General features: G+C 35.0%; 1 protein-coding gene across 3 annotated transcripts in view; it reads left to right on the forward strand.

Annotated features, from left to right (window-relative positions):
• Ptx1 (pituitary homeobox homolog Ptx1) overlaps positions 1 to 15168 on the forward strand; it is a 32897-nt gene extending 17729 nt beyond the window's left edge. For all 3 annotated transcript variants that reach the window (XM_069052658.1, XM_069052661.1, XM_069052660.1), the window contains exons 4-5: positions 1354 to 1589; positions 13062 to 15168. In XM_069052658.1, the coding sequence (XP_068908759.1) occupies positions 1354 to 1589; positions 13062 to 13661 (836 nt within the window). In that variant the 3' untranslated portion in view covers positions 13662 to 15168. The remainder of the gene's footprint in view (positions 1 to 1353; positions 1590 to 13061) is intronic.
• Positions 15169 to 26158: the final 10990 nt, after the last annotated feature.

The raw sequence follows: 26158 nt of genomic DNA on the forward strand, positions 1-26158 counted from the left end.
TTCCGGGGCTTAGCGGCTGAATTTTTAATCAGCTTCTCAAACAGGAGCCGCTTTAGATCGCTGTATTACGTTGCGGATATTTTTCCCTTTATTTTTGAAGTTGAGCCCTTCAATTTTTAGGTTTATTTAAGCTAAGTAAGATAGGATTACGCTTTATTTTATGAGTTACAGATCACGTATTTTATAAATTGTAATTACTGATCTGGCTTAAAAAAGGTTGGAAATTCATTAAACGGGAATCAAGTGGCGGCTCGGTTTAAATTTAAAACAGCACTAGCTACCAAAGCTCAAATTTAAATGAACTTTCGACACCGACACCTCTAACAAGAAACAAAACCCTCGACAACCACAAATCCAATTTATAATCGACGAAATCTGAAATTAATATGTTTATTGCGATGGTTCTTTTCATATCAAATTTCCCAAACAAATTTCAACAAAATTCAAAAACTAATCAATTCTAATATCATGTCGCCAGACATGACACATCTTTTATTTAATCTTGACTGTATTTTATTATTCATATTTCTTAGATATTTACCAGCAGAGACACAGTTTCACATAGCAACAAATTAAAGATTACGTACTTAAATAACACATGAGTGAATCATCGACTAAAATTATGTAATTTAAATTTCTCGTTAAGCTGTAACTAGCAAACGTAACAAAACTGAAATTTTCTAATTTGTTACCATAAATAAAATGTATTCACGTTGTTTTGACCTAAAAGGCCACCATTGAAATTTTGCATTTAATTTGGTAGTAATAAAGCTGTTTATTGTGTTTTTCTAAGTTTGAGGTTATAAATAGCGTCAATGTCTAGTGCATTGTTGTCAGTTTTACTAGTTTGCAGTAGAAGAATACCTACTCAGAAATACCGGGAAATTCAGCAACATGTTATGTTAATTTTGATAGGTCCGCATGTCAGCACTTTAGTGACGGAAATCAAATATGTAGTGTCACCAACGTTAAAAAAATTAATCATGACCTTCTATTATGCCAAAACAACGTAAACGGTGTTTTGAAAGATTTTATATAGAAAATTAACTTTTAATACCAAATTTATTTCACGGTTCACATCTTCTGGATCTTCAGTGCTGTCTTTATGCCGTCAGCAACATTTTGCCTGCCAGTTTTAGTTTTCGATTAGCTCCACTTTAACGAAACTTCGTTTAATCCCCGAATGTCAGTAATTATTTAAAGCATATCCCGAAATAACTAAGCTTGTCTTTCCTCTGCATGCATCAAGAGCGGGATTAAGTTTAATGCATCCCCGTCTTTTTCAATATAGCGTTCCCGCAGCACTTACAACATTACTAAATTAACGTTCTTGACAAATGTGTCCTTTTGCAGGTAGCAGATCGTTGTCCGATCCGATTAAAACGGAATCGGGGGTGGGTGTAGACTCTACGGATGGGGACGACGGAAAAAATGACAAGAAAACGAAAAGACAGAGAAGACAGCGGACTCACTTTACTAGTCAACAGCTTCAGGAACTTGAAGCGACTTTCGCGAGGAATCGGTATCCAGATATGAGCACTAGGGAAGAGATCGCGATGTGGACGAATTTGACGGAGGCGAGAGTTAGGGTAAGTGAAAATTTTCTGATAAAGAAAACAGATGCGACTGAGATGTTGACCAGTGGAGAATTTATGGGAGGCACTTGAAATGTAAACATCTAACAGAAGCTCGGATAGAGGGGATTTGTGGGGAACAGGATGGGTGTCACGGGAAATTAATTAAAAGAAAAACAAAACGGCCTGTTTGAAGGGGCAAAGTGCCGGACGCGTTACGTACGTGACGTACTTCTTCAAAGGAAAAATCGTCGGTAGTCCCTTATAAATTATAATAAACGAGTTGAAATACGAGACCGGATTAAAAACCTATACATCTTGCTGAAATATTTTTATGAAAACAGGATTACCATGAAGAGATAACCTGATAAAATCAAACAGTAATTTAGGACCAATTTTTGTTGGTGCATAAAGAAGAGTAATGCTAATAGACGAGTATTGAATTTTCAGAAAATTAGCGCTGATATTAGAGTTTCATTATTGTAAAACTACATTTTAAAGGCGTTGTTAGAGAAAATAGTATATTCTGATACGAGTTGCATAAGACAGTCTATTGTCGAAAAACAATTGTCGAGTTCGACAACATGTCTTGTGAGTGTAACATACCTACTATTTTTTCTACTTCGGCTTCATTAATTTAATTTTTTAATATAAAATAATTGTCTACTGACTTTTATTTTAATGGAATTGGGTTGGTATTGACGAAACAATGCCAATTCAGTGAAAATTAAATTTCAAATTGTCTCCCAAATGCTGTTACAATACTAATCTACACCCTTAATAGTTTATTTTGATCCAAAACATGGATGCAGGTTCAAATGACATCGCATTTAACACTGAAATTTATTATCAATACCAACCCCATATTCAATAATCACTAGAAACGATGCTATAAAATTGATCTTTGTGAAACTGTTTTCGGTGTCACAAAATGCTCATTGTGACACCGAAGTAGAAAAACATATATTTTGTCTTATCTGAACATTTTTTGAAAACATTGTTTGAGTGCAATATTTAAATTGCTTAAAAACAGATTTTCCGTGTAGGCTTTTATGGAAATTCTTTCATTTTGTCGATAAAAAACTCCAGATTTGGTGAAAAGAATTCAAAATCATTTCATCATTTTTTTTATTAAAAAAAAATTAGAGTTAGACTGAAGCATTTTGTAGCCTCTAGATTCTGATTTCATTGAGAAAAAGGACGAGTCTCGTTTCATTTGTGAATAATCAAATAACTGTAGATTCTGTATTATTTTCAACTTTGGAATATTAAGTTAATAAAACCAATATTAAACAATTGTTAATAAGCATCGAATTGAAATTTAAATACCATTATATTCAAAGTCACCTGCCTCTTATTTCGCAAAATTTTCGGGATAAAAATAAATAGTAGGTCCATTGTGTTTTACCAATAAACATTTTATAAAATGATGACTATTTTAAAAATTATCGTGGAATATCGATTCAAAAAACAGGTTCCTCTGAATAGACTAAAATACCGCCAATTTTCTAAATTTTATAGATCATAATAAGAACATAAAGAAGTCGCTGAAAAGTTGTATAATTTATTTTTTAATGTTAGCAGTGACTCATAGTGCGTTGTTACGTGATTACTGCATTTCACGACACTTTAAATTCAAAACTTACAATTGTTCGTCTATTTACCAGCTTTACCGACCCTTATATTTGCCAAATATAATTTTCCTAGCATTATGTTTTGAACTTTTTTTAAATTTAAGGGGCAAAATAGAAAAAATATTGTATTATACTCGTTTTATAAGCCATTTTGTCGCACTTGTTTGTCTATAGCACTCGTCGCTGCGTTCCTCGTGCTCTAAAAAACGCGTGCGACAAAATGGTGTCTTATAAAACACGTATAATAAATTACTATTTTGATACTACTTGTAGTTTCATAAGGATACCAAAGTAGAAAAAAGTTTTTTCGCGTTATTTCGCTAACCATTAATCGTAAAGGGACACTTGAATGTTCAAATGAATCTGGGACAACTGTTGTAACGTAGCTCTGAGTTTCACTTGTTCATATAAATCTGGGACAACTTTTTTTTGGGTTTTAAATGTGACTTCAAGCAGTTAATTAATTAACATTTTATTAAAAATATATATTTTGGCTAAAATTAACAATTCAATGGTTGTTATTTTATTATCATTAGGCATTTTGCAGTAAAATTGCTTTGAAAAGTATAATCACTTGTCAATTTTGACAAATAAATGAAATCTGCTAATTGTTCTGGCAGCAAAAAATTCATGGAAATATTGTTCAATGTTCAACCCACATTACTCTCGAAAAATAAAATTTATTACATTATAAGGAAATAATGTCATTTCAAGAATATATTTTCAAAATAGTAGATTTTATCATTAAGGGTAGAAGTGAGTCTTTTTGTGCTAAGCCCAGAGATTGAAGACCGAGACGAAGTCGAGGTCGGCAACTGGGCGAAGCACAAAAAGACCTTCTACTCTGAATGATATATGTATGTACCTACATATGCTATTTTATCTTCAAGCGGATCACAAAAAAAAATTGGACATGAACTCATTTATTTTCTTTTGCTGCAGTTACAGTAAAATGACAATTTTCAAACTTACAATTTTCAAATTTTAAAGCACCAATAATTCCTAGTTCTCTTGTTGCAATACAATTATTAGCACTTAAAGGTTCAATAATTTTAGTAAAGTCTACTAAAATCTAAGATTATCTTTTTTTACGTTTAACGGTCATCTTGCTATTTCGGTTAAATATTGTATAATAATTTCATTATTTCGCTTTTTTAGAGGCTTTTTTTTAATGGGGACAATTTAATTATTAAATATGTCGTGTAATTATTGATAAATAAATCGTGAGAAATGCTTCCAAATGACCTTACATTTGACTCTTTTTTTTGTTGAAGAGATCTGCTTCTTATAGTTTCGCAACTGTTTGAATTCCCTTTTTTTCGGGTATCAAAGTCGTCGGTAAGCCATTAACTAAGTATAACAGTTAGTGATAATCAAGATTCTGTTTTTGAAACTTACTATTATTTTTGAATCGTTTACGAACCCATATAAAGCGCAGAATCGTCGTCAAGCGTGTCCCCGTCCTCAGGATGGGGTTAATCCCCGGCAGTTGCATCTCGTGCACGTAATTTCAGTAACACGTTAGTTGATCGCAGTTTATTAATGAGATATAGGTTTGGGCAGTTGAGTGATATAGTGGCCGTAACTCAGTGGGGCCAACTAGCCAGGTACACAAAGCCTGAGCGGTACGGTAATCCTTGCATGATTAACACCATAAATCTGCCGCGGATTAGCGCGATCGCCATCGCGGACTGCCATGAATACTTGGTATGAACTATTGCCTCTGTCCCTCTGGTCTCTCGTACCGCCGACGCCGCCTCCACCAGACTGGGAAATGCATATCAGCTTAAACCAACTCATTGTTATAACACGCTTCCTTGATTTATGATCCAGTATGTCACTGCGATAACGTATGGGTAATTAACAAACAGAAATCGATTACATCCCAAATGCACCCATTGCGATAATTTTACAAAATGTTGATCGAACTCTCGACAAAGGCAAACATGTCATGTCTGAAAGCAAAAGAACTAATCAAACTGTAGCTACTAAGTTCCACTCGACCACAGACACATTTCAATTAGTTATTTCCATTAAATCACTTTTCATTACTTTAACTCGTCTAGATTTTGGAAATTTAATTTTGAAATTTGTGTTGCAAATAAATGATTCTATCAACAGACGCCTCTGCTTAGATGTGGGGTAAATAAACAGAATGTTGTTATGTTCCAGAGTAAATCTCTGATTTGAAACGGCGGGTATCTACGGACCTCTGGATCAATACAGAGTTCTCAACCCCGCAGAGCTCGTGGCCGATTTACTAATTAAGATATTAAACAAGATTTAGACTCATCTTTCTTTTTCGTAATGAATTAGTGACTGCAATAATAAATTCAAACAATTAATTCCAAAAAAATTCGCAAAAAGGGGGTACATGATCGAAAATTTGTTTATTGTTCGCCATTGAATAAGTAGATCTTCATTAAATTCGTTTAGCGTCGGCAAAGCATTTAACACATAAATACTGTAATTTACAGTCCTTTTTTGAAAAAATAAGTTGAAGAAATGAAGAAATAAATTATTTACATCGTAAAGTTGAACAACCACAGAGAACCACTAGTACGAGTTTCATTATGTATCTATTTATATACCGGGTGACACTGTATCTTGCTTATTTTTAATTCGATTTGAATAAATGACACATCAAATGAAATATGTAGTTCTAAAAACACTTCAACATTATCTGATTCGATATTTTTTTATTCCATAAGTAGTTTCCACACTGTACAGGGTATTTAACGAGTGATCATGAGCTCGACGGAATTGAAAATGCAACCCACAATACATTTCCAAAGTTAAGGTGGATATTTGTTTTTCGATTTAAAAAGCATAAGACATAGTTAGCTTATGCAGTTTCGTAAATTTTGACATAAACGTCATTCTCTTGGTTAAATGAAATTGTTAAAACACGAAGGGCTAGCTTACAGAAACGAAATTAAGTTAATCGTAATCAAATGCGACATTAACTGAACACGTGACCAGATTGAACCAATCGAAGTTTCGGATTCATGAGTTAATCCCGCATTAAAATTTAATTCGAATTAAATATTTAATTCTCTTTCTATAAACTGGCCCGAAGAGTTTTTGGGAAAATATTTATTGCTTGGATAAACGCGCAACGCCAAAAGCATTTTTATTAAATCACGGTCACATAAATGTCAGTTGTAACAAATAAAATTATTGGAAGCAAAGCCACCATGGATTCATAATTTCATTTTAAAACAATACGATATTTAAAATAGCCACGTTACTTGTGAAAATGTATTGTGGGTTGCATTTTCAATTCCGCCGGGCTCACTATCACTCGTGAAATACCCTGTATATACAATATTTCCGATTAACTTTAAATACATAGGTTTCGAATTTTGAAATGACCGAGTAAATTATTTCTCAACAGTAAGAGTTTTTCTGTTAATCACTGCGAATTCTCCGTTCTTTTAAATTTTCAGAAAAAAAGTCGCCACAGTGTGAACTTTTTTGATTTAAATGTTAAATCACAAAATTTCTCACAAACTCCAAAACACGATGTCCCTTATTCACTCAGAATCTTCGTCTCCGTGTAATGCAAAACTAGAGTCCACTGGGCGGTCATAAATCAGATGGCCAGTGGATCTGCACCGGTCGACCGAAAAGATGATGGTCATTTGGAAGCTTTTCAAGCTTACAACGAACTGTGCGCAAATTCCCCGCTATCTGCATTCTAGTTGTATAAAATAGGTGCAATCCTGGACGAATGATAAATTCTCTGGCGCAACTCTAATCGTGGCATTTTTATTTTCGCCACAATAATTTTTATTTCCGCTGCGTAATTCTCGTCGGACATTTACTGGAACCACCCTGATACGGTGCAACCGTCGGCGTTATCTTTAAGAAATTGTATCAACAACAAGGGTGCTCACCACCACTTATCTACTTAACACGTGTTTACATATGTTTCATCTTGTTCGCCTTTTTAATGTGCCGCTCTTAAGTACCTGAATAAACAGACCGATTCCTTGAGGAATAACCATGTCTTTTTCCAACGGATAAAAATGATTAGATTTTTTTACAGACACCACTTATAAAAATACTGAACAACGTGTCTCTATTTGAAGCGATTATGATAAACCACTCTTCAACGCTGTGCGTGGATTTAATACATTGATCGTTTCCAGTTTTCGGGCCTTTCATTATTTGTAATTCTGTTTGTATTGTTCGCTGTATTGATGAATTCGAAAAAATTGAAATGAGTGTTTTGGGAGTATACATCATCTTCTAAAGCATATAACGACAACAGAATCTGCAATGATCTGTGGTTAGCCCAAATCCAGGTATTGTTGCTCTAATGCTACGTTACATATTTGAATAATGCTTTTGATACCTGTCAAATCGGATACAGTAAATCGAAAGATAAACACGAATGCCTACCCCGACTACCCATTTACATTCAGCTCAAAACACACAATAAAATGTGTCCATTAGATTCAGTTTTGTTCGTTTTCTCCCTAACCCAAACTACACAATAATCATGATAAATTACTTTACTTTGTTGTACCATTTGTTAATTAAACAAATCGGAAAAAAGTAGAGAAAATTTAATCTACATACATTTTTTCCAAAACAAAATATAACAATACTTACTGTTGTCAGTTTCATTCTATTATTACAGTTAGAAACCAATTTTCTCGTAAGTCTGGAGTCTTTTATATAAGAAGCAAAACATATTTTAATTCTAAAGAATTTCGTTATCTACTTTTACTGGTGCATACATCTTTAATAAATTTTTAAAATTTTAATAAAATTATTTTATGGAAACGCAAACATGTGTTTGGAGGAAATGTCATTTGTTTGATATCAATAATTAATAGAATGTAATATTTTTGTCCAGATCCTTGCCAAAAACAGTCGTTCCTCATTTAAACGTGGAATAAATCTTATTTAGAAGAAGATCCGCACTCAAATTTGAAATAGTTACTTTGAAACAATTCCATGTTCAGTATAAAGTATACGTGGCAAGTAACCGCACTTCATTAAAAATAAATTCCTGTGAAGAGCGCGCGGCCGTTAACGGAGGCCCCGGATCTGCGAGGATTTCCCGGATCTACAGAGCAACGCCGGAGTCTCGCGCGCTCAGCTCTTAGATGTGCTCCACTAATATGCTTAGCGCTCTTTCCTACAAATCAGCCGTAATGCAATCTCATACAAAAATTTATTTATTACCCCAGTAAACGGCACAGTAAAAGTGAAATACAACCACCGGGGTTCACTTCGAGCACACAACATAAATAAATTATTCGCAAACTCACCGACAAATATCTTAATTTATATTCGGTTAAGTTCAGATGAGTGACCACCACGCTTGACCGTTCAATCATGGGGAGCATGACCAAATGGCGAATAAATGATCAATCCACCCTTGATTGCCTCGCAGGACGATTACAAAGATACATTCCCAACTGGACTGTCATTCCGGTGTTGTCCATCTCTGACTGCGTGCAACAAAGGGAGATGGGCATGTGAGGGCTTGTGGGGAAGTTGACGGTGGCGGGTAGATGAGGCGTGAGAATATGTGGCACGGCTAATGCGATTAACATGGTATGAAATGTGAGGAGGGCCTCAGACGCGTGCCGTCCTGCTTATTAAACTGTAATTTGACAGAGTTACGGTTGATAAAAGATTTTTTTCACTAATGGAGTTGTTAGTGAGGAAAATTGGTTTCTCATGAATTTTACAGTTCCTCCGAGGCATTAAATAAAGCCACCTCCGAGTTTAAAGCTCCGTCATGAAATGACGCCGACACTTTTTCTATGAAGGTGGATCAAACGTCAAATTGATTCAGTTTTCGGCGCTGGTCAAGCTCTACTAAGAAAAACAAATTCTTCACGCCTTCACAGATAATTCTGATTTATTATGACCAGGGAATAGAAAAAAAAATCTTTCAAGTTCGACCCCTTACATCTGTAATGAGTATTTACTATTTAATTGTTTTTTTAAGAAATTTAATGCACAAATATTCCACCTAATAAACATTTAATTATGTACGCCAAATAACGCCGTCTATGCCAATAAAGTCAACTATAAAAATATACGAATATTTATGCTAGAAGGCAGCATCTTTCAGATGCTCTTCTGAGTGTTAAGCTACATCAACCATTGTTTGTTTCTGAGAAAGTGTCAATTCGGAGAGGAAGAAAACTGAACCAGTGCATCTGATTTTGCGGATAAATCAGCAGTAATATTAGTAAAACTTTCTTATCAGAATTAATCAGAAATTAACGAGGCGTTTGTGTAAACCTTCTAAGCGCGGGTTCTAATAATGGGCAGTATTTTGATTTCGTAAAAATGCTTAGAAACGGTCGTCACATTTATAGTCACTTCTGGTCTCCAGTGGCGGGTAGCGAAATTTTTGGAAAATTTTAAACAATTTTAACTCATTAACGAGAACGTTTACGAAAAAAAATTATTTATAAAAGTTGTTACTCTTGATGAGTTTTATTACCAGCTAAAATTAATGTACTTATTTCTGTTACACGCTGTATGTATAGATACGAATTTATTTAAGAAAAAAAACTAAGTGAATTCAGTTTCTTGGAAGATATACTCGTATTTAGCTGTCAATTCTTGTGCTTTTTTAAACCGTAGATTAATTGGAGCATGTTGACAGCTAACCTAAAATTTAGAGCCTAAAAAATCTATCTTTTTTTCTTTCTTTGCAATGTTTTACATTAAAAATAGAATAACTTAACGATTCCTATTCTTGAAGCAAATACATATCTAAGGGCACCCTTGCTGAAAACAAATATGTTCAATTATGTCCCGATTAAACATAAACAAATCTTATTCGTGTCAAACGGCGGGAATTTCAAACTTTACACTGTTCTAAACGGTTTAATTTTTCCAACGGCTACTCAGCCCAGGATTTCATTTGAACGCGTGATGTAAGAATCATCTTCATTAAAAAATTTAATAAGTTTATCTTTGGTGTAAAATCAAATGAGTTAACAACATACTAAAAATATAAACTCTACGCAAACAAAATATTTATAATGCTTGTTAAAAAATTATTTAAACAGGAAAATCGGAGGCTATTTATTCGATTTATCGGCCGAGTATGCGTTACTTTAGCATTTAACTTACTTTTAAGCAAACAACTTAGATAAATATTTCTCAAAATTTTTTATGCAGCGCCCCCTTTTCATCATACTCGTATTATTTCCGTGTGACCCCCCTTAAGTGTTTACTAATGTAAATTTAAATTCTTCTTATAATGAATTAGGTACGAGATCGTCTTCTTATAGGAGCTACCGAGGCTGTAGCCTCCTAGCTGAAATCAAAACCTAAGATTAAAAAAAAACTTATAGCATTTCCGAAAGCCTTGGCGGATCTCTGTGAGACCATCGCGGCCCTCCTGGGGTCTCAGGCCACAGGTTAAGAACCACCGGCTTAGATAATATCATAATTAACTTCGTTACGGTTTTGCTTATTACCGACGTATTTTTTAATTTGTTTGGAAATAAAGCATTATGAATTATCACCGCAAGATAACTGGTATGAATCAATGCGCTAAGATTAGTGAATTAGTGGTAAAATTAAAACACCCAAATCCTAATAGCCCCTAATATTAGAAAGAAAGAAATTTCATCGTTTAAAAATATTTTTCCATCAGAGTCAGTGAAGTTTAATTAGTGATGTCTGCTTCCAGTTACAAATTCCACATTTTATGAGCTTAAAGTATTTTAATATTAAAAAACGTGTATTCGTCAAGACGTTGCCCCCTTTATCGCTCATTTTAATTGATTTGAATTTCCGTGCACGCGGTTGGATAAATTTCGGGCCTAACTGTTCTAGCGCCGTTGACAGAACCAATAAAGGAAACAATAACATACTGTGGCGAGGGGGTTATAATTGAACAATCACACGGAGGCCTGATTAACAAGTCATATGAATGAGCTCACACCGGGGGGTGCACATATATTGCGACTCCCTGCGGCGAGCAATAACTGGCGACGAGGTGGACACCGTGGACGGGGCGGAAGCCCGGTCGCATGCATTACGCCGTTTATACAGTCGTTTGGCTTAGTTTACCTCGTAAATCACTTTTCATGCTGATTTACCACTGCTGTCAAGAGGGAAACACTATTACGCACGTTTAATTAATGTTTGGTGCATCGGGCGACGATAAAAAATATCATAAGCTGCTGGAACAGATATATTAGTGCAGAAAAAAATGTAAGGGTTGTGCGACGTTGAAAAATAAACCGCTAATAGGGGTGCATTAATACGGCGCGTGCAGATGAACTCGCGACCGTCAAATTTGGTCCCTCCAGGTGTAATTAAATTTGTAATGATCTCGACTGATTCGGTTTGTTATTCGAACGATATCGGTGTATCTTTTTTCTTTTAATTAAGTTTCTGTCATTGCTTTATCGACGAGAAATTGTCGAGGCGCCGACCTCGCTTGAATCCGCCCTTCATCCGTCGGTTTTTTTTTCGGCAAGTGCACCACCGCTCGGTTGATATAAATGGCTCGGGGCCGGGAGCTCTTCTTTGTTTTGGAGATATATGAATCCAGCTCGGTAAATTGGTCCTTATAAAACGACCTACCATTTTCGCCGTCATCTTCTGTTACGCCTGTCTTCCATCTGCAGCGGCGAGTCTCCCTCGGGGGGAGAACAGCCGCCCCCGAACCGTGGCCAACGACCCATCTAATTGCGGCGGCTGGAATGAAGATCGACGAGGGGCGCGATTGGCCGCGACGGCGCGAAGTTATGTTGGGGGAAGCGTTGGAACGGATCCGAACAATGCGAAGGGGCCTGTTTCTCTTATTTCACTCACGGAAACGGAAAATATTGCACCCCTATTTACGTGGAAATTATTTCAGAACGATTCTTCTCAACCGGAAACTGCTCGTCGAGCGGCCGGGTTTTTTTAATAAACTGCTCGATTGCGTTCGAAATGAGGAATTGCTTAAACGAGAAACTTTAATTAAAATATTTTGTTACGGGGTGGCTTGGGGCAGGGATCGGGAAAATGGAGAAAAGCACCGCTGCTGTGACGGCTGAAAAATGCGTTTCGACCACGAAAAAATTCTGTTTAAAAATAAAAAGAATACAAGGTACAAGTACTCCAAAAATAGCGTTTCTTATTTAGGACTAGATTGGAAATCTTGATTAGATTAAGTAAAAAATTCTTTGCGTTTTAAAATAAATTCTAAAAAAAATATTAAACCGTGCCGAATAGGCGATAATAGTAGATTATACAGGGTGTCTTAAAATTATCGTATTCCGAGTTCGGGGCTTAGTAGGGGACATCCTGTTGACCAAGTAAAAATGTTTAAAAAAAATTGCTGTCACTTTGAAAAAAATATCAAAATTGCCAATATTTGTTCAAAGTATGTACCTGATTAATATTCTAGCTATGTTGTACTTCCCTTTTGAACAAAAATTGGAAAATTAAAACTTTTATTTTTTCGAAATAAAGCTGTTTTTTCAAGAAATGTCTTTTCATTTATATTTTAATATTTTACATAATCATCCTCACCATATTTCAAAATGAATGTCAACCATTTATATTTTTTATTTGAAGAAAACATCATGAAAAGTTTGAACCTTCAGACCCATATATCTTTGTAAATGTTTTTTATTTTATTTTTTCGAGATTCCTGAGATTTTTCTCTACAAGACCCTCGACTTACAATACGTTAATTTTGCGACACCCTGTATCATTAAGAGTAGAAGTGAGTCTTTTTGTGCTAAGCCCAGAGATTCAAGACCGAGACGAAATCGAGGTCGCACAACTGGGCTGTCATCTTTAATAAACGAAAAACAGATGATCAGCAAACTGCTTGCCTAAACGAATTTTGTTTTTGTTTCAGGTGTGGTTCAAAAACCGGCGCGCAAAATGGCGGAAACGCGAGCGCAACGCGATGAACGCAATGAACGCAGCCGCCGAATTCAAAACCGGCTTCGGCACCCAATTCAACGGCTTGATGCCCACATTCGGCGACACTGACACCCTCTATTCGTCCTACAGTTACAACAACTGGGCCACCAAGGTACCCAGCCCTTTGGGCACGAAGCCCTTCTGGTCGGTGGTACCTCCCAACCACCACCAGAGCCCGGTCAACTGTTTCAACGCAGCTACGTCGGTGGCAGCCGCCTCCATGTCCGGAGCGGCCGGTACCATGCTTCCCGGTGGAATGAGCTCAGGTTTGACCAGCACCCCGACGGCGGTGGCGCCCCAACCTTGCCCGTACACGACCCCCGCAAACCCGTACTCCATGTACCATCACAGAGCCGCGACAGAGCCCTGCACTGCTATGTCTTCCAGCATAGCCTCGCTGAGGCTGAAAGCTAAGCAGCACACCGGATTCGTGGGCTACTCCAGCGTAAGTCCGGTCAGGTCTAGTTCGGCAGGGTTGTCTGCTTGCCAGTATGCGGGAAGCGGAATAGGGGTAGGTGAGAGGCCCGGCTGAGAGCACGATCTGGCCTTGATGGCCCAATTAAAACACGAAGACCAAGACGATTGATAAGATAAGTCCATTCTGTTTGAACAAATATGCTTATTATCCAATCTGTTTGCCAGCGATAAGAAACCCAAAATGGCAGACGAATTCCATTACGTGTCCATTCCGTGAGGAATTTGCAAATTTTGTGAGGCGCAATTAATAATTAGAGAAACATCCCGTACACAAAATGACGTGACTTGGTAAAACAGGCTAGCTGCTTGCACAAATTTATTTATACAAATTTTAAAACGCTAACTGCACCATAAAAGTGGATGCTAAATATCCAAAAAAGTGTCAACTAAATGTCAATAATATTCAAAAAATTTCGACACTAAATGACGAAAGTAGAAAAAAAAAGGAAAGTGATATTATTTATTTGGACAAGCTGCCGTTATGGTGTAAGTCAGTGAAAGCTGCCAGCCTTTTTCGAACACCTCGTATATGAACTGTGTTACATGAATTGCAATGTGATTGGTATTTTTTTGGATAATTCCAACCCCATTATTAATTGCGCCTAACTAAATATTTGTCGTTTCCACCCTTTCCCTTTCCCATTTGTCAGAATAATTAATTATCTGCTCTGCAATAAAACAAAACATTTCGCCGTTCCCGCTTTGGTAAAAGATAAAATCAAATTTCGTTATAATGTATAAATTGTTTATTTTAAAAGCGGATAATTAGTTAAAACGACAGATGAAAAGAGATGTTAATCAATTAGTTCGACATGAGAAGACTTCAATATAGCAATATCTGGTCTACGTGTTGTATCAAAATTTGTAAATAAAAAGTCTAGTTTTGATGTCGATTTGTAAAGTAGATGATGATTTATTGTTCTGTTGGGGGCGCGTTTTCAAAAACGATTAAAAATAACGTAGTGTCTAGTAATTAATAACATAAATTATCCAGCCCCTTACCTGAGTTTTTAATTAATTGTGAATTATCGCCATGTAAAATAATACCCCCGACTTCCACGTGCCATACATTTAATTTAGTTTAATTAGAGTTCACCGTTCGAAATGAATGTTTTCTGCTCAATTAACCAGAAGTGATGATAAAAGATTTTTCATTTTTTGTTGATAGTGCGTTATAGTTTAGGTATTACATTTGCAATGATGTAGTACAAAGTTTCTAGCCAAATATATTTTATAATCGTGCCAAATGATTTCCAAAGATTTACTTGTTTAAGTTTATTGTTCTTGATTAAAGGAAATAGATGAGATTGGCGATGGCCCTTTTTGTAGGCCATCAGTACAAAGGCTGCAAAGTGCAATGTAATATAATCTGATGCGTGTTGTGGATAAGCGAATGAATGAGAGCTGTACTTACTTATTTGTAAGATATTTGAATAGATTGTATAGTGATATCCCCACAAAACTATTGTACCTATCTCCTAACAATTATACTCTGTGCATATCGTTTGTAACTGTTTGAACATTTTCAATCATCTAGTCACAATAAAATTAATCCATACTTACTGATTCGTTTCATTTCGAAAACCAAGTAATCTGTGATCACACCAAAAGACCGATTTCTCATCAGAACTGTCTTCGCTAAACCAGGTAAGTGAGATAATTTTATTAAAACTTGTAATGTTGGCCCGAAAATGAGCCCTAATTGATTAATAGATTATTATGTTAAAATAAATGAGCAAAAATCCGTCATTGAAAAGTATGCGTTAGTCATATCGCACACAAATATTACAATTGATTGGAGATTAATGTTTGCAACTGAAAACAATACGATTAAATTATCAAATATTATCTACAAGACGTGCAAAATTTGTGCTACAGTTGGTTGCAAAAAAAACGGGAACTGTCAGAATAAAATTGACACTTTTTTTAAATTTCTTCATAGTGTGAAATCTTCTTACGAGATATATGTACGAATAGGTTAGAATTAACGTAAAAATTCAATGACATTTAAAAAAAATTATTTGATAGTACAAAGTCTTTTTGTGGTAAGCACAAAGATTGAAGACGGAGACGAAGTTGAGGTCAGCAACTGGGCGAAGCACAAAAAGACCTTCTACTCTGAATGCAAAAGAAAATAAATGAACTCATGTCCAAATTTTTTTTTGTGATCCGCTTGAAGATAAAATAGTATAGGTATATTATACTATTTTATCTTCAAGCGGATCACAAAAAAAAATTTGGACATGAGTTCATTTATTTTCTTTTGCTGCAGTTACAGTAAAATGACAATTTTCAAACTTACAATTTTTAAATTTTAAGGCAGAAGTAATTCCTAGTTCTCTTGTTGCAATATTATCAGTACTTGAAGGTTCATACTAAAGTCTACTAAAATCTAAAGTTTAGTTTTTAACGTTGAATGGCCATCTTGCTATTTTTGATTTTGACATCTGTCATTCGTGGACATGGGCGACTCGTGTTACACCACAGTGGCACAGGTTAAATATTGGATAATAATTTCGTTATTTCGCTTTTTAAGAGGCTTTTTTAAATACGGGTAATTTAATTATTAAATATTTCGTGTAATTATTGATAAATAAATCGTAAGAAATGCTTCCAATGACCTTACATTTGACTCGGTCGAGTTGCCTGTGGACATTTCAACTCCTGGGATTTGAAGTGTTTCAAGTCCGGTTACAAAAAAAAAGCCACTTCAACCAGTTCTATAGAGATACACAAAGTTTATCAGGAATTTAAATTTCAAAATGGCTTCCGCTTCCTTTCTTTCATTGTATGGAACAGATGGAACTTTTGTTTTTGCAATAGTAATATAAATATAAACGAATGTGTTACTACGTTTGTTATTTTCCTAAGATCTCAAGAACCAAAGTTTTCAATTTATGATAACATAATAACAATACGTTTGATAATACCTAAATAAAATTGAAAACATTTTAAATGTGCTTAATAATAATCATAATCAAACACAAATGTGGCAGTTTAAAGACTGCTCTTGTTGTATCAGTGTAAATAAATTAAGAATTTGATAAAAAATTAAGTATATACGGGAAAATGTCTTTCCCGCACCCAGATGTTTTTTACTTTGCAACAGAAACTAGAGCAAATTGCTTTGTAAGGTTGGTATTAAATGACGTAAGCAGATGATAATGTAAATTCACTTTAAACAAAATGGACGTTTAATTATTATTAATCGTCTACAAAGTATGAAATCAGCAAATAAAGTAGGTAGTATCGAATTTGATTCCCTAATTTCAGGTGGCGTCAAAATACTTTCGTCAAAGCAGAAACAGAAAAAATAATGAACCAAGAATGAATCGACAGCACCGACGCTTTAATTTTTTTAAATATTTTTGAATTAATCGTTACAAAAAATATTGTACCTAACGTATGATGCGGGAAGACACATTTCCCGCCTAAGCACTTTGTGTGAATTTATCTTCCGGCAAATGTTAGGTAGCTAAATATTTTGCTTGTAGCAACACTCTGTATACTTAAATAATATAAAAAAACGTCGTTCCTCTTCCCCAAAGTTAATCTGCGGGCGATCCACTCACAATAATTGGAAAAATTATAAATGCGCGAGATTTTTCGGTCTCCCCCGGTTGGAGTGGTGAAATCGTCGCATGGATACGCAGATGTTCCGGGGTGGCATTTAAACTATTATTATGTTGATCGGGCCATGATAGCGGGATTACACTTGCAATAAAACCAGCACTGATACATATCAATGCAACCTCAATATGCTCCGACTGGTCGCTTTATTTATAGCCCGAATACGCGAACTGGTGACATGCTACTCCACCCCCGAGGGGCGCACGTTCGTGTTACACCATTACCATTATGCTAATATTCATTTTTATTGGATTTGCCCTCAGATATTCTACACATATGTGTCTATGATCTATGCTATTATTTTAACGCGGGGACTTGATCAAAAAGGGGGGAGAAATCAGGACCGGATTTGCACGGTTAAATTAACCTCTCCGAAGACGTTTTTGTTGCATTTTTAAGGTGAGTTTACAGTACATTAGGGCGTGATCACTTAAGGATATTGAAGGCGAATCTCCTTTTATTGAAGATTTTATTTTTATAGACCTTTCAGCAGCAGATGCCCATTTATTCGAAAACGTACATTTTATCAACTGTTTGTTTTAAAAAAATACGAGGCACTAACATTCCTGCAATAACAATAACAATCATGTTATTACCGATAATTAAAGTCATACTGCTTTATGTGAAATTATTATTTCGATATGTTTATCTCGCGTCTATTAACGTCAGCAAAGTGATACGTGAATTCGTCAGTGTTGATTTTTTTTTGTTCCATTGCAACACTTGCATAATGTAGCTATTTAATTAGCTAAAAGCATTCTACCGTATAAGAGTGACGGGCACCGGAGCGTAATGTGGTTCCACTGTAAATGTACGAGACATTGGGTGCCTAATCCGAACTTAACGAGTTTCTGCCCCGATTCTGGCCATTTCGTCCCGTACTCAAAGTCTAAGCAATCAACATAAGAATCTAAAATAAAATCCGGAGTTATTTTCTTTTTCACTTATAAAGTCGCTTTCCTGCACCGGCTCTCCCCCAAGGGTATCAGAGAAGGTGAAATAAATTCTGATGCGCTTAATTCAATTCCGAGGGTGTTTGTAAATACGGCTAGGTGCAATAATTATTTGATTTAATATTGGGAGGTGCATCGGAAATTAGTTTGCAGTGAATTCAATAGAAATACATTTTTGACATAGGCTATGCGAAATTGAGTAATAATTTGTATTAGTCGTAGTCAAGTGTATTACTGACAAATTCAAGTGATGACTATAGAGCATGTTACTTTATTTGACAGTGACAAATCGCAATTGGGTACACTATTACGTTGGAAGTATTTGATCTTTAATATCATTTTTACTCGGAAGACTACAAGACTAGATTTTATACCAAAAATAACGATTAGTTGGGTCGATAAATCTGACTTCTTCTAATAAGAAGACATGGACAAACAAAACACTAGTTTGATTTTATATTCATTATGCAAAATATTTTCCATTGTATCATATACAACGTGATCACGAATGACTGAATCTGTTGGTAACAATGAAAATTTGAATGATTTTGGTACCACTGTAATCTAAACGCATTTCTAGTTGTCAGCTTTGACAGAGTTGACAAGCGAATTTGAAAGGGTCATCTTTGTAATAGCATAAACATACCCGACATAACCTAATTTTTTTTTAATGTCGTGTCAAGTTAAAACATCCGGTCAGTGCCAATTACGAAACAGAAAAACACCAATATTTTTCAATTGTTTCATTGCCAACAGACTCAATCATTATTGATCACTTTGTATTAATTTGTATTCGTATTCGTATGAGGAAAAAATGTAACAATTTAGGCAATCTTCAAGACAACATATTTAATATGTGATAAGACTACCTGCTATTTTTATTATCAGTCATAAATCAATCACTGATATAAATTATCACAGAGGGATCATACCGCCAGTAAACCCTCAGAATGACGACTATTCAACAAAATTTGTATCTCGTGTTTGAGTTTCATAAATTTGCATAAATTTCATACAGTTTACGTTTATTACTTTGTAATTTTTTTAGTATTTTCATTAGTGAATATAAAATTAAATGCAAACATAAAACTATTTTTGGGTACATGTATAACAAAAGACCATTTATATTTTTTTGAATAAATTAAAAAATAAATATTTTGTTGCAAATCAACATTGTATGTTTATTTAAAATTTATATTATAATACTTTCCAAGAAGTACACACCAATGGAAAATTTTTACAAAATTACGATTTTAAGATTAAATATATCTTCCATTAAGAAAGCTGATTCGCGATAAGATTTCCCAATGCCAGAATAAATCTTAATCATATCGTTAAGGCTTAAATGTGTTTAACATTAATTTTCTTTAGGTGAATCAGGAAGGAAAGTAGTACGATGTATTAAGATGTGGAAGTCGCAATTTTGTATCCTGGAAGTGCTTGTTTTTGTGGAAAATAAATTTGTAAAAATCCAAAAATTCATTTGTAAGACTTTAACAAGCCGCCGACTCGTGCAGCTCATACTTTTTAATGATGAAAAGCGAAGGAAAGGAAAAGACAACTTTATAGTGGCAGTTTTCCTATTTTTATATCTGTTTCATTTCCGTTTTATGTGTCTTATTTATCCACCCTTGCACACGTCACTTCCAGTATTTTACAATCTAATCATGGGGAACGCACTGAAGTAATCCTATGTTATTTCTCTTGGTGTGTTTTCAGTCGTCTAATCCGACGTTCGGGACGAATCCGGTTCGAGGGCGTTTCCGGGGATGTTGAACCGCGAACTGGGCGACTAGTCGGTGGCTGCTCCGCGAACTTCCCTCCCGAACATTTGGATAGGAATATAAAATAAACTAACACGACCCCCCTATACATATTTCGTTTTGTTTTCCGAGGGATCCAGTCTTTCTTCAATGTTATTTCCGGATTGCTTTTTAGAATTTACAGAAATTTTATTTGCAATCGGTTATTTGGCTGAGCCGGCAGCCGGAGCGTCTAATTTTTTTCGAAAGGGATTTATACGAAAAATAAATATTTCATCTGGGGAAAACTCGATAATTGAACGGAGACGGCAAACACCATTCTCTGAAAATCTATTACAAATAAACGTTACATAATAAATCATAAACATAATTACAATTACAATAATTTAAGCAAATAGGAATTCACTTTTTACTTAAGCCAGCATTAAGTGTGCTTTAAATTAAAATAAAATAAAAAATGTCCAAGTTATTAAATGTATGCTCTATAAAAAATCGGAAAAAGACAAATCAACAAAACTACAAAAATAATCAAATGATGAAAAACTAAACCCAAGCAAATTTGAAAGTATTTACCTAAATGCAAGGGTGGATCGTCGTTTATTGTCCTAGGTGTAACAGACGCTAACTGACAAATGAATTAATTAATCAACTACCTAGTGATTATTTATTGACAATAGATTGGTGACATTTGATGGATTCTTCTTAAGTTTAAAAATTAGCTGATCAAAGATTCGTTGTCATAACAAACGACATGAGTGAATTATTAGGTCACTTTCAAATCAAGTGATTATACTAGTTGTTGGTAAAGCATTGAACTTTTATGATATAAAAAAAGCAACAGTTATCTTAGAATAAGTGGTAAAATGAGTTTTACCATTGAAGTTAAATAATTAAATAATTAATAATAGAGTTTTCGAGAGATAGGCAACCAATAAAACGACTGTGTAAGCAAGTATACATGTGTGTACGATTAAGCTAAGAGCACTCTTGATTTGTTTTCTTGTTGATCACTCTGTATAAGCACGTTGTCACAAAGCTTGAAATAAAAGTCAACAACAAATATTAAAAATTAACAGTAAAATTTGTTGAAAACCCTCGTTAACAACTTTTTTGTTTCTTCAATAGCAAAAATAGTTTTTGGATCAATTGAAAGACTCTTGAACTTTTTTCAAGGTTTTTTTAAAATTTGGTTTTTGACAACAATACATTAGGAAATTTTCTAAATTTTTACTCATAAATAAAATTGAAAAATACAAAAAGCGGTGTGAACGGCATAACGGTGAATTAGAAAAGTAAGTGGAGCACAAAACTATTAACAAATGAAACTTTTGCCGTTAAATAAATAGCGTTATTAATTTGAAAGGATTATTGTTGTATGATTTGTAAAAACTTTATAAAAGGCGGAAACTACTTTGCAGCGAGCGAGTTGTTCGGAGACTGACTGCGTCTGCAAATATTGATTTAAATTTCGTGTTTCGATAATAATTGGCAGTAAATTATTTAGGATTCCGGGCGAGTTCGCATAAGGCAGTCGGGTGGTGGTCGAAATTCCGGGTGGAGAGGGCCCGGAGCGGCCGCCAGGGCTAAAGTGGGATTAGTGGAGCTCGAGCCAATCAAGGCTAGCGGAGGGTTCGTGTGTTGTGGCCCTCGATTACTCTGACGGCACAAAGGGGGAAACCACAAGAAACTCCTGCTGGCTGGTGTTCTGTATCCGTCAATAACACTAACTTTCCGGGCAGACTTCATAATCGTCCCGATACGAAGGCGGTGCATTATTTTCGCCCGGAACGTAAAAAAATCCGCCGAGGAATCGTGGTAATTAGAGGAAGCAGCAAACGAGCTACCTGTAGCTGGCTATAGTTTTTTTTAAATATAGATATAATGGGACGTATCGAAAATCCATTAGGTTAAATGCCGTGCTAATTTAAGAGTAAGCTGGAAAATCGCGCAAAATTGAAATAAAAAGCCTCCGGATTTAAATAACAAGCCGCGTAATGTAGCTCCGGATAAACCTTTAAATCTCATCGGAAGAATTATTGTGATCGGGCCGTTTGTTTCGTGACATAGTTTGGCGAGACACGTCATTTATCGACTCCTAATTTCCTCCTGCTCCTTGCTCTAAATCAATTGGCCCATCCTCGATCTACCAGCGACAGTAGATAAATCCGGAAGAATCAAGTCAGCTTACAATGGCACCTGGCATCATCTGCCATGGAATACGGGAATCGGAGTGAGACACGTGATTAGATAAGTGCCAAGCTGGAACGAGACGCTCGGAATGGGAGGTAAAACCGGGCTAAGTCTTCAGCTTTACTTCCGAGTCATTTGATCCTCTAAGAAAATTTGTGTGATGTACGCTGCACGGTCTTCGCCGAGAACGATCCGCAAAACGGTGCCATTTTTTTGCTTGTGGTTAATTAGTTCAAATCTAAAATTTCTCGTTGTTAGTATTCTTGACGTGTGGCGGTTTCCGAAAATTTGGCTTATGTATCAGGATTCCTCTCGCAACTTCCCTCTTTAGATGAGGGTCCAGAATGTTTCCACCTAGTGTCAAGTTTAATAAAATTATTGAAGCTTCTAAAAAAACGTCAGAAAATGCGAACAGAATTAACCGACACACTATTTTGTTTCTTTGGTCAGATTAAAGGGTTTTGATAACAAACTTTATTAACAGTTATTAATTATAAACGTATTTTTTAAATAATGCGTAAGTTTCAGTCGCGAATTAATATACCTATTTACTCGTATAACGAAATAACGAAAACATCAGTATGCACATAGTATACAAAAATGTATCATAATTTAGGATGATGGATGATAAAATACGCTTATACGTAGTTTACGCATAACCATGGCAGTAGGAGAGTAACTGATAATTACAAAATACATTCGAACGATTACAAAATCAATAAAAACAGAATATTGCAATAATAGGCGTGTTTCTACTAAAATTTTACTAAAATAAATACATATTAATTTAGACGTTTCATCTGTCCCTCGAAAATAAATAAATAATAAAATTAAATAATTACGGGTATTTCCAGATTTTATATGTAAAGCTTATCATTTGCCTGCAGTAATAGATACAGATAGAATAATATAGTTAATTACATCATCTAATTGCATCAATAGTGTAAAATTTAACAGAACTGAGGTGTATTTTCTTCTGATGTCCTGGTCGGTATGGCAAACATAACTAAAAATACAAATAATAAAAATACAAAATAAATAATCTACGTATCAACAATTTAAAGACAACAAAATCTTTCTTTCTAAAGCAAAAGTAAAGCACTTATGGGCATTAAACGGTTAGGTCAGGTCAGGTTTTTCTAATTTTTCAACCAAGAAATAATAAAGTAAGGTTACAGTTTTATCTACTAGTGAATCATGGGTTGCCTAAATATTATTATTTCTTCATGCATTTTTAAATACAAAACAAAAAACGTTAGATTAAGAATTTAAGAACAGGCTATAATTAAATATTATTTATCAGCAAATTCAGACAACATTGAAAAGTAAAGGATTCATCAAAAACATTTTCGTTTGTTGCAATGTTGCAACACTAAATTTATGAACAAGAAAATAAGTGTTAGGTAATAAACTTTGTGTTTAAATTAAATATACACACACATATTATACCGCGTGAGCAACAATAGCTAAACAACTGAAACCAGTTGGCAATAAAAAATTTACTTGAAATTGAAAAGACTGTGAATTGTACTTATTTTCCATTTGTTTTATTGTCATTATTGACAATTGACATACATTTAAAACTTTAACCTCTTGGTTTTTGTAATCTTTTATTAATAAAATGGTTTTCTTCTTGGAACATGACATAAAAGTCACCAGTTTTATTGCCAACTCAAACAGTAATTGTTGCTCACTGGGTATAAGTTATGATAACAGATAAAGCTTGAAGAAATCTTCTAAGTTATGCAGTACTAAAATAAAGTAAGGGATTAAATTTTTCAAATTTATGTCACAAATTCTCGACTAGATCAATTTATATGGTAGCGAAAGAGACGCCAACTCAGAAAATTTTACAATTTGGCAACAAAAGTAAAATATTTTTTGAAAGATCTTTATTATCCTCTACCCAATAGTGAAAGGATTTTTAAAAAGTTGATTAAAACAAAAAACGATATTAATTAACGTCAATAAAAATAAAATTCTCGCCATTAGTCCTCCATATTTTCTAAGTTGGATAACAAGATCTTTCAAAAAATATAACATTTTACCAGTGTTGTCATTTTAACATTTTTGAGTTGCCTCCCCTTGCGGCCCCACTGGGTGTGATAGAAAATCGTAATTTATGCCAAGAGATTCCATTTAGAAATACAAATTGATCCGTCCGAGGATTTTTGCCAAAAATCAACGACATAAATTTAAGTAATTTTATTCCTTAGTTTACACTCGCACGGTCTCATAGATTTCCATTCCAAAATTTAAAAGTAAGCAAATAACTACACAATATTTGTTCAGTGAAGAAAAAAACGTATTTAAATTTGGTGGATTTATTTTCTTTGCCACATAAAAAACTAACGCCGCTGTCAATTATATCAGCCGTAAGAAAAAAAAAAATTGACAGCCTCCGTGTGTAGTAAAGTAAATCTTTATTTTAGAGGAAACAATACAGGATTTGATTGATAGTTAATTTTGTTATTTTTTCGCTTTTATTAACCCAACGTACAATGGGCAACGGTTAACTGAAGAGGCACAACACTTGGTTTTAATAATATTTTATTACATGTAACCCATTTTGTTATACCTCCTGCAAATGTTACTTTCTTGTTTATGTAAATGCAATAAATTAGAGCGCATACTATATTTATCTTCCTGAACAAGACGTTAGTACTCAATCTGTTGGAAGAATGTAGGACTGTTTTTCTTTGTGAATTTAGAATCCAGTGAGCATCCTAGCGTAAATCACCACTGTTTGTTCTAGTCAAAATGAATAATCGTTCAGCGGTTGTGTTTTATTGTAGCAATAATATAAAATGATAAATGCGTTCGTTTTCTTGCACCGAAAAAAGCTAAGAAAAATAGAGACGTGTAAAAGTTTGCAGAAGTAATACGTGTATGTGACGAGAGACACAATTTATTTTTTCCACCGTCATCGTATGAAGTTGCCTGTGAAAAAGCAGCAAACTCTTCAAATAAATAATCCCTGAATTCTGACGCATACAGATATGTGTATAATTTAGGAGATTATGTAATCTGGTCGATTTAGTTGGAAGACGTAGTTTACAGTTTTGACGTTTACTCCTCCTGTGAAATAAGATTTGTGATCGTCTTGCGTAGCGTTGGTAGAGGGCGCTCGAGAAAGGATTAATTCCGTGACGTCAGGGCGTCTCTCCAACATACTAATGGGGCGTCTCGCGTCCGCTTTTATTAGTATTTATGTTTCCAGACATGACGAATGCGAATTCCTTATATTTGACACATAATAATATCACTGATTTATTTATGTTTTCTCTGTGTGTACGCATTTGAATTGGGAATGTCACTGAGCTTTACTAATTGCACGTTTCCGTCGGTTTAAACGTGCGTACTCTATCAAATAGACTTTTTCTCTTCCGTCTTCTTCTTTCTAAGTCATGTGTAAGTCATAAATCTTTCCTTGTCCCGATATCACTATCGATTATTTGCTCCATTTGTTCCAGTCGATGCGGCAAAGTATAAATCTTTCGCTTCTATTCACTACTCGGAGCAGCCGAACGAAATTTAGTTACTTCTATTAAAATCAATGGGCGCTTCGTGTCTCCTCGAGGCCTCTATTTGTCTGGTGTCGATCAAAATTCACAATTCATATTTATTTACTTCGACGGAAGGAGTAAGTACTCCACGTTGGATTGGGGGTACGGCTGCTATCGTCAACTCTGCACTACTCGTCACGTCACGACCATCCGATTTGCATCGGTTTCGTTTTAAACACAGTTTCAGTGACAGGACAAAGGGTACATGTCCAGAATTCGCAAAGTCCAAGAAAGCCGAACTCACTCCCTATTTCTTCATTTGAAATGTAACGCGTTTTTGATCGAGCCCACTAAACGACCGTCTGAATCCGCCTGCACATTATTCTCGTAGTTGGCTTTGCACGGCTTCCGTGGCTAGTCCGGGTTCTCAAAGTAAAATCCGGGAACGCGCCACGTTCGCCAACTTTTTATAATACACCACCGCCACCACAGTTCCTTGGGATGCACTCC

This window comes from Tenebrio molitor, chromosome 7, assembly GCF_963966145.1.
Source record: "Tenebrio molitor chromosome 7, icTenMoli1.1, whole genome shotgun sequence".
Taxonomy (NCBI): domain Eukaryota; kingdom Metazoa; phylum Arthropoda; class Insecta; order Coleoptera; family Tenebrionidae; genus Tenebrio; species Tenebrio molitor.